Source organism: Psammomys obesus, unplaced genomic scaffold, assembly GCF_907164565.1.
Source record: "Psammomys obesus unplaced genomic scaffold, mPsaObe1.curated_primary_1811, whole genome shotgun sequence".
NCBI lineage: Eukaryota > Metazoa > Chordata > Mammalia > Rodentia > Muridae > Psammomys > Psammomys obesus.
In genome coordinates this window covers 29383326-29393403 of record NW_026590062.1, presented here as the reverse complement: position 1 = coordinate 29393403, position 10078 = coordinate 29383326, and the positions used below count along the sequence as shown (strand labels likewise).

The following is a 10078-nucleotide window of genomic DNA, read 5'->3' as shown; positions in this document are numbered from 1 at the left end:
CTCCTCTCCTCCTCTCCTCCTCTCCTCCTCTCCTCCTCTCCTCCTCTAGCAGGTGCTGAGATAACAGGATTGAACTACCTTGCCTGACTACATTTTTAGTTTCCTTTTGGTTATTTTTAAGATGAAAATGTTATGTTCTTCTGATATATTAAATGAATGCTCATTTACTTTGATACCTTATTATTATTATTTTTTTAAACCAAGCTGTGACTCTATTTAAACCTTTGTTTGAGGGGTCCATGCTGGGGTCTGTTTATGGCAGCAAACTTAAAGTATTTAGCCTGAAGAGGCTTGCCAATTTTGGTTTTGTGGTGCCATCTGTAGGTAAAATGGAGAAAAGCTTTACTATAAATTTGTGTTTGGAATGTGCTAGTGCCATGATATTTGAGGATTGCTTTGTCACTGACAGGTCGTCTCAGCTGCGCGAATCTTGCTGAGGAACCCTGGCAATCAAGCAGCTTATGAACATTTTGAGACCATGAAGAACCAGTGGATTGATAATGTTGAAAAAATGACAGGTAGAGTTTTGCACAATTCCTTTGGTTGGATGCATGAGTTGTGAGGACCTCAAGCAGGACTGATTATATTGGCTGTAATTGGATAAAGGGACAGTCAGGGGCTCGACAGTGTGCTGGGCCCTGATTAGGCTGCTGAGCAGTGGCGGCTTTTCATTCAAGCTTTGCTTCTTTGTTGGACGAGAGACTGTATGAGTCTCTTTTATTTTAGAACCGCCTTCTGGTGTGATGTTCATTGTTACAGCTCCTATCTTTTCTTTGAATGCTGTCTTTGCCCAGTCCCAGGTAGAGTTTGGTTTCAGAAGCTGGGAGGCGGTGTTTGTGGGTACAGTAAGTGTCCCTGTCATTTTCAGAGGGTTCACATTTCAAGGAACCACAATAGCTACCATTTATCCCAGCTTGTCTCAGAGTTTCCTCCAACTTATCAACTACATAGTTCTAAAAAAAAAAAAAAGGAGACACCTGTGTGTCTGTACGAATGTAGACGCGCCTCTGAATCTTCCCCTTCCCTGTGGAGGGATAGGACAGAAGGACAGAAATTAGTGTAGACTCTTTGCTGTCCTTGTAGAACATGCTGTTAGGGGTCTATAGCAGCCAGAAATGAAAACAGAGCTTGCGAAGTGTCTAAAGAGAGGAGAAAGAAATAAGAAACAGGCTGTTAGTGTTATTGGAATCCTCTGTGTGGCTCAGCTTAGGCACCTCGAGCTGCCAACAATCGACAGGTGGTGGAGAGTGAGCCGGAAAGGGAGAGAATGTTATTAGCAGATACTGTGGTGGTGATGCGGTGAAGGTTTCAGACTCAATACGTTTCCTCCTGATGCCTTTGCATGTCTGTGGTGGATACAAGAGAGCCAGTGACCGCGGTCAGTATAAATCCTAGTCCAAATGACCTGGGCTTTGCTTGCACTTCTTCTTCTTTTTGTTTTAAAGCTATTTTGTTGAATTGAAAGCTTTCAATTTTGTAGAAAGAGCTTTGAACTAAGGCGAATTCTGAGTATTGTACTTTCTCGTGAGATGCAAACAGACGACAGTGTTTTAGAGTCTTTGTTCTTCTAAAAGCAAACTCAGTTCCATTTCTGTTCTCCTGACAGGGCTGGTAGACGAGGCTATTGATACCAAATCTCTGTTGGATGCTTCTGAAGAAGCAATTAAAAAAGACCTGGATAAGTGTAAGGTAGCCATGGCCAATATTCAGCCTCAGATGCTGGTCGCTGGAGCAACCAGCATTGCTCGTCGGGCCAACCGGATCCTGCTGGTTGCTAAGAGGGAGGTAGAGAACTCTGAGGATCCAAAGTTCCGAGAGGCTGTGAAAGCTGCCTCTGATGAATTGAGCAAAACAATCTCCCCAATGGTGATGGATGCCAAGGCTGTGGCTGGAAACATCTCTGATCCTGGTAAGCAACAGTGCATGGTGTGTTTCATCCTAACTGCAAGGCTAACTTGGCAGAGATGGGAGAAGAGTAGTTATCCACAACCACCATGTACAAACTCTGGGAGGAAAGGTATGGACAGTGGTTGGCTTGGTACTCTCTCCTGTAATTTCAGCCCCTAGGAGGCCGAGGCAAGAGGATAACTGTCAGTTTGAGGCCAGGAAGAGTTATAGAATGAGACCTCATCTCAAAAAAAAAAAAAAAAAAGTGGACATTTGAGACTGTTGTATTAATCTTCTGTTCACATTTCTGCAGTGTTGTCAGGCTTGTCACTCTCTGGATCAGTGTCTCTACACTTTCTTGATGTTGTCTGGCTTTATAGTCATAATTTTATAAACTTTAAAATAAATGCTCGCTCATTAATTATCTGCCAACCATTTAGTTCTTGAGTTGGTAAGACCTTTCTTCTACTTTTCTTGCATATAATGGAAATTCTCTGCAGAGAATCTTGTTTTTGTCAAATCTAGAGGGCTTAACCTAACTTTGGTCTCTTAACAGCCTACATGAAAGATTTTGAGTTTTTTTTCAGCTCCATTTTGATCATAGTTTCAGTACCACTAAAGAAGATAATATTTGCAGTGGCTACTTGATTGGCTGCAAATCATGTAAATTCCTTCCTCTTTAGAAACTAACATGTCCTATCTCATTGGTGAGAATCTAGGCTGCCTGACTCACTTCTGGCCTTGCTAAAATGCCCAGTCCACCAGCACTATGGATGTATTTGGTCTCCTAATTGGAGTTTCTCATATTTTAGCAGTTCAAGATAAGGGTTAACATACTGAACGCCAACTAGAGCACAGACGTAGAGAGAAAGGTGAGCTGTACTCCAGGGAGTTACAAACCTAATCTGAACCTGACATCTTCTATGCTCTGCACTCAGCAGACCTGTCTCATGATTGCTTCATCACAAGAGAAGTGATAGGTACCCCCTGAGCCTATTATTCACACCCAGCATTTTCCCAAATACTTGTTACTTCTTCAAGTCAGAAGGCATCCTCACCACTATAGGAATAGCTGGCCTGTGATACTTCCTCAGGGCCTCTAACTTGTCCTACTTCCCTTTCCCTCATCACTGCCCATGGTTCTTACTGGCAGCTTCACATCCAGCCTTGTTAACGGGAACCAGTTCTTCTGCTGGACAGGCAGTGCTTCGGTTCTGACCTGCCCAGCTGAAAGTGAGAGTGTCTTGTGTTTAGGCCTGCAAAAGAGCTTCCTGGACTCAGGATATCAGATCCTGGGAGCTGTGGCCAAGGTCAGAGAAGCCTTCCAACCTCAGGAGCCTGACTTCCCGCCTCCTCCACCAGACCTTGAACAGCTCCGAGTAAGTAAGCTCAGACAGATGGGAAGAACTGAGCAGCAAGGGGTTCATCCTGTATGAGAGGCAGATCTGCTTTTACAGTCTTCATTACCAGCTGGCTTGTATAGCTTTTACATGATCATTTAGAGCCAGATCTTGATTTGCATTCCTAAAGTGAATGGCATCATAACCCAGCACTTGTGTATGTACTTACATGAGATTAGCCTGTATGGCAGGCTAATGGAGGAGTGGTAAGTGCAGTTGGGATGAACTGAGGTATTACTTGTAGTAAAATAATTTGTTCACGTGTGCTAATAATTGCTAAGGGGGAAATTGTGCTATTAGACTCTTCTTAGGCTCTTTCCTTTTAGTAACAAAAGTCCTTGCTTTTAAAAATTATTAAACCATTGTGTGTGTGCGTGTGTGTGTGTGCGCGCGTGTGTGTGTGCGCATGTGTGTGTGCGTGTGTGCGCGCGCGCGCGCGTGTGTGTGTGTGTGTGTGTGTGTGTGTGTGTACATGTGTGCACAGGTGCATATACAGTGTGCGCATGTGCTTGTAGAGGAAAGAGGTCAACTTCAGGTGTTGTCCCTCAGGAGCCATCCACCTTAGTTTTGGAGCCAGGATCTCCCACTGGGATGTAGGGCTTGCCATTTTGGCTAGGCTAGCTGACCAGTGAGCCCAGGAGATTTACTGGGATTATGAGCACATACTACCTTGCTGAGTAGTTGGTGTTTTTGTGGTTTTTTTTTTTTTTTTTTTTTTTTTTTTTTTTTTTTGAGACAGGGTTTCTCTACATAGCCCTGCTTATCCTGGAACTTACTGTGTTGACCAGGCTGGCCTTGAACTCACAGAGATCCACCTGCCTCTACTTTTTGACTGCTGGGAGTAAAGGGATATGCCACTATGCTGGCTCATGCTGAACTTTTTACTTGGGTATTAGGGCTTTCAATGCTTGCATGGCAAGTACTGTACTGTCTCCTCAGACTAAGAAAAGTTTCTCTGTTTTCTTTTTAAATTACACTGTTATTTAAAATCTTTTAAACAAATTTTTATTACGTTTGTTATGGGTGGTTTGCAATGCTTGCATGCCTAGTAACCTCAGAACCCAGAAGAGGGTGTTAGATCCCCTGTAACCAGAGTAATAGATGGTTGTGGATGGCCATGTGGGTGCTGGGAATTTGAACCCATATTTTCTGGAGGAGCAACAAGAGCTCTTAACTGCTGAGCCATTTTTCTAGGCCCTCAAATCTTTTCATAATTCTTTCCCATCAAGTACTATGAATATATTTTCCCATGATTTAAGAATAAGCTAGTTTGATAATATCTTGTAGTTACAAATCCTAGAAACAGAAACAGTAATGATTATATGTAGATAATTACTCCAAATAACAGATTAGAAATACGTTGATTTGAAGAATAGCATATCAAGACAATTATATTTACTTCCTTTGTTGTGTTTTCTTAATTTATGTCAGGTTGGGTCACTATACATAGGTAGGGTTGGTGGTTCCCAGTTTTCAATATTTCTTTATACTTTCTAATGAGGCTTTCGATGGTTAGAGCCAGAGAAGAGTGATATTCCTGGTAAGTGGCTTCTTTGAGTCATGACATTTAGAATTAGGGTCATAGAGATCTTGAGGCTCTAGTGGGAAGTGATTGCCTTCCATTTGCCTTTTGACAGTGAGAACCAGAACCAGGTCTTACATCTTCTCTGGAGATTGGCTTTGGGAACTGTTGATTTGGTAATGTTATGTATGCCTCCTAATGGATATGACCAACTAGTTTCTAGTAGTAGAGAGTGCACAGATGGTCCTCATGGCTCAGTGTGGGAGGTGTTACATGGAGTCAATGTGGGCAGATTTTCTAGATTTCTTTTTTAAAGTAGCTCCTAGGTCTTTACTTATAATCTGTTTTATTCATATTTGTAGCTAACTGATGAGCTGGCTCCTCCTAAACCACCTCTGCCTGAGGGTGAAGTCCCTCCACCCAGGCCCCCACCACCAGAAGAGAAGGATGAAGAGTTCCCTGAGCAGAAAGCCGGGGAGGTGATTAACCAGCCAATGATGATGGCTGCCAGGCAGCTCCATGACGAAGCTCGGAAATGGTCTAGCAAGGTAAGCACTGAGACTTCCCTTGTTGGGAATGTGTGTCTTCACAGAAAGCATGGAGAACCTGCTACACAGCCCAGGAAGAAGTCTATGTGAGCTCCTTCCTTCTTGCTTAGTGCCCGTGTTTCAGGCAGTATATTCTTTTTACCAGTGATTTAGTGAGAGGTCTCTAGTGTTTGATGGAGGGCTTGCCTCTCCCTGGGCAAAAATAAAGGCTGGGATGGCTGTGGCTAAAGCAGAGCATCTTCTCTTTTTGTCCATTAGAGTGTCAGCTGCTCTGACTTCTAACACTTCACATCCTTTCAGAAATTGTTTATCTTTATTGGATTATTGAATGTGTTTTGATGCTTCATTACTAACTAGCAAAGCTGTAATTGTGACAGTGTCTTTTGTGGGTTTTTCTAGAAGAAATGTATTTTCTTTCAATTCTTGTACTAAGAAGCATGTAGACTAGTGGCTCAGAAGCAGTGTGCTTTTGTCTTTTCTCAGAATCATCTTATGCTCCGTCTTTCCTCAAGGCACCTCTGGGTTGTCTTCAACTCAGCTAATTTAAAAGACTAAATATTAATGGTGTGGGTGAAAATTTGGATGTAATACAGTCCTGCCTCATGATCACATCCCGCCTGTTTCCTAGTGCTTGAAATGAGTTGTTTTTCTTGCTTAGAGCAAAATCCTGTTGCTCATCTGGCAGTGAGATGTGGTTCTTAGCTCTAAACTGTCTCTAATGCAGCTGAATCTAGCTCTTCATAGTCCTTTATTCCTACTATATTCCTTTGTTTTTACACCCTTAACTGAATATCCTTTCAATGGGTACTGCCTGCAGTTAATCTGGTTCCTCCCGCCCCCATCTCCAGCTGAGAAATTGACCTTGCTGTTCCTTTTCCTAAAGAATTTTTCCAAGACAGAGTTTCTGTATGTAGACGTGTCTGTCCTGGAACTCAATGTGTAGACCAGGCTGGCTTGAACTTAAGGGATCCACCTGCTTCTACCTCCTGGGTGCTAGAATTAAAGGTATGCAGCACCACTGCCCAGTGTGGCCTTGATTTTTAATCCAATGTTTAGAACTGTTAGCTGGGAGCCCAGGTTCCCAGGACTGGAAACCTTGCCGGTGTTGGACCTGACCTGTGGAATTATTTATAATGGTGTCTCTCCAACACCCTCAGTATCATGCAGTACAATCCTACCATGCATGGAGAGTGGGAGAGTGATAGTAGGGTTGATTTTCCCCACAGAAGATGTAAATTTAATTATAATAAACCCACACATATTGTGAAAGTGTGTGTGGACTATAAAGGTGAAACTTCAGAGGGTCAGACAGCATTGGCTCATATACAGCTAGGAGTTATATGAACTGTGTATTGGGGGGAAGGAGTATGTGTTTGATCCTGTCAATCTGTCTTTGTGCAGCTTGTCACTCTGAACCTTAGCAGCAGTAAACTGGTTTTTCCTGCAAGGCATGGGGAGGAGTCTTGGTTGAGAGAGTTTAGGTGAAAGGGTTGGTGGTATCTAAACCCTTTGCTGGCCCTATGTTGTCCAACTTCATTGCCACTTTTTTGAGGTGGGCTTTGTGTTTAATTTTTATTTTGTTGTTGTTTTGGTTTTGTTTTGTGTTTCTGAGACTTTGTATGGGTGGTTGCCTGTATGTGTGCATGCATGCCACATGTGTGCAATGCCCATGGGAGCTACAAGGTTTCCTTCGCATTGGAGTCACAGGTGGTGTCAACCATCATGGGGTTGCTGGGAGTTGAGTCCAGGTCCTGGAGATGAGTGGTCAGTGCTCTTAATCACTGAGCTATCTTTGTAGCCCCAAGAATTTCTATTGTTAATTTTAAAGGGTGTTTTTTTTACTTCTTGAGACAGTCTCATGACTCACCAGTCTCCAACGTGGTCTCCTTGCCTCTGCCTCTGGGATACTACAGAAATGTGCTGGTTGGGTAAGATTAGGAACCTTAAATAAAATTCCACATGAACACGTATTTCCTCCTGGTTGTAGATTCTTGGTGTAAACAACCTTTCTTCACCAGTCATTTTATAAATGGCTTGGCTTTGTTGAAGCAATTTCTTTTCTTTCCATTCCAGCTTGTTTTTGGCATCTGTTCTCTGTATCTTCCTAAACCCTTATAATTTCTACCTTTTGTATAAAGTTCACTTTCATTCCTTCTTGGTTTCTGTTCTTTCATAAGCAGCCATTTTGGGTTCATGTGAGGGCTTCTCTGAGTTTAGCCCCATTTAGTTGCCAAGTCCATGTGTTACCTGATCTGTGAACTAGTAAATTGAGTTTGGGATGAGTGAGAAGTTGTTTTCAACGAGAGCGAGCGTTCAGCTGTACTCAGAATGTGGTGCTTTTGGTTGCTACAGTAAGATATTGTGGAAGCTTTGTCCTGAAGATCTTTTTAAGGACAATTCAATGAGGCATCTTCTCTAGGCTCCTTACAGCTAGTTGAGTGGTTGTAGGCTATTTGTAAATCCTCTTCATCACCATTAGGTTGTTCTTGTCTTGATTCCTGGCTAGCTGTCTGTTACCTTTGACATACCATTTCTAATGTAGAACTTCTAACTCCTGAAGGAAATAATTAGTGTCTGGTAGCTGCAGAGCTGTGTGTTTCGGGTGATGGAATGGTGAGCCTTTGATTTAGGAGGATGCCTGGTTTTCCTGTTCAAACAGCTTATATGGCTGTGTTTATGTTTTCTCCTCTGGATTCCTTTTTGTTTTCTTTTTTTAAAGATTTCTTTATTTTATGTATATGAGTATTCTATCTGCATTTACATCTTTCAGAAGAGGGAATTAGTTCATGTTATAGATGGTTGTGAGCCACCATGTGGTTGCCAGGAATTGAACTCAGGACCTTTGGAAGGGCAGACAGTGTTCTTAACCGCTGAGCCATCTCTCCAGCCCTCCGGATTCCTTTTAAATGTCAGGGCGACTGGGTGGTTTGGCTCCCCTAAACAGGTGATTCTGGTCAAGTTTAACTTCAGCAGCAAGTATAACTTCAGCAGCAAGTATATAGCACCTGCCTTCTCTGGAAACCTTTCACTACAGCAAATGTCTTCACTTTTCTCAAGGAGACTTAGGCTGGAGGCTGAGTTCCTGTCTTTGCACCTTGGTTCACATGGCTCCTGGAGAATGTGCCATTTTCTTTCCCATCCCAGGCAAGCTTTGGTTACTAAACCAGCTGAAGCTCCATTTCCCAAGTTCTGTTGTTTTTACTAACACTATCCCTGTTTCTCACCCTTCCTGCCATCAACAAAGCCGGGTATCCCAGCCGCTCAGGTGGGTATAGGAGGTGTAGCTGAGGCAGATGCGGCTGATGCTGTTGGGTTCCCCTTCCCCTCTGACATGGAAGACGATTACGAACCTGAGCTGCTGTTAATGCCATCTAATCAGCCGGTCAACCAGCCCATTCTGGCGGCGGCTCAGTCCTTGCACCGGGAAGCTACCAAGTGGTCTAGTAAGGTACTGATCGGTACCCCTGTTGGGGGCTGCTCCAAATGCATCCGGCCATGTGCAGCCTTGACACCTTGCATCACTCATTATCTGTGCGGGTCCTGTGAGTCTGAGCTGGGAGGGCAACTGTCGTCTGTCTGCACCTTGTTGTTAGGACTGGCTTCACAAGTTTGATAGGTTTGCTGATGCCCGTCTGAACTGCATTTATGTTTGGCGAATAAAGAGAAATGGGGTCACTTTCAAAAGATTCATTTTCTTCCCATTTTTTTTTGTGGCCATTATTGGAGCTATAAATTCCTTGGGAAGCTGTAGCTACATCTCTAAGTGACTTCTAGGTCAGGAGCCATTGGAGACTGAAAGTTCTAGCTAACCACTGAGCTTTGCTTGGCTCCCACTGACCTCTCACTGATGGCTCAGCAGAGTTGATCAGGACAAGAAGCAGCTTTAGATGGCAGAGTCTCTGGGGAGGACGGCTTGCTGCCCTGCACTTGGCTGTGTGACAGATGCTGGCCTTTATGGGAGCCCACAGGGAAGGGGCTTCACTGACTGCTTTTTTCAGGTGTCTTAGAGGGCTTGGAAGTGGCCACAGGGAAAGCTCAAAGCCATCAGCTGGATGATAGAGCCTTGGTTACTGAACTAACATTCATTTGGAGAGTGTAGGTGTAGAAGTGATCACCTTTTTTTTTTTTTTTTTCTTATTTAAAGATGGCATGTTGCAAGAGTCTGAAGATGGTGGGTAATAACTAACCCTGGCACTGTGTTGTCTTCTAACCCATGTCATGTAATCCCAAATTACCTCAGGTGAACACTGGAAGACTGTCCAGGGGGCTTCATCTAACACATACCTTTCCTCATGACTTCCCAAACGCGTGTTCTCTCTAGCTTCAGTTTATTTCCTGAGACATAATGTACTTTCCAACATCAACGATGAGCCACTTCATGGTGACTGTGAAGCTCTTGTGAGAGCACCCTGAGTGGCATGGTTTGTGTGTGGCTCACTGCATTGTATAAAAATTGAAGAGCATGAGGGGAAAAAATGAGTGGGGCCTGGCCATTTAGGTAGTTTTAAACACCGTAGTTGCTATAATTTTAGGTTAAGGACATAAAATAAATTGCTTAAATATTTTCTTATTATAATCCATGAGGGTTTTAAGTGAACCAAATGCCAAAGCTAAGATAAACTGTCATTAATCAGAGGGGCTTCCATTTTCAGCCTGACTCAGCCCTATCTATCTATCTATCTATCTATCTATCTATCTATCTATCTATCTATCTATCTATC

At 43.2% G+C, this 10078-nt stretch overlaps 1 protein-coding gene across 2 annotated transcripts in view; it reads left to right on the top strand.

Annotated features, from left to right (window-relative positions):
* The window catches only part of Vcl (vinculin), a 94898-nt gene that overhangs the window by 79501 nt on the left and 5319 nt on the right, over window positions 1-10078 (top strand). Inside the window, exons 15-19 of one of the 2 annotated variants that reach the window (XM_055605917.1) lie at window positions 410-518; window positions 1607-1909; window positions 3142-3266; window positions 5172-5357; window positions 8602-8805. In XM_055605917.1, the coding sequence (XP_055461892.1) occupies window positions 410-518; window positions 1607-1909; window positions 3142-3266; window positions 5172-5357; window positions 8602-8805 (927 nt within the window). The remainder of the gene's footprint in view (window positions 1-409; window positions 519-1606; window positions 1910-3141; window positions 3267-5171; window positions 5358-8601; window positions 8806-10078) is intronic. The other variant, XM_055605915.1, reaches the window with a different exon arrangement.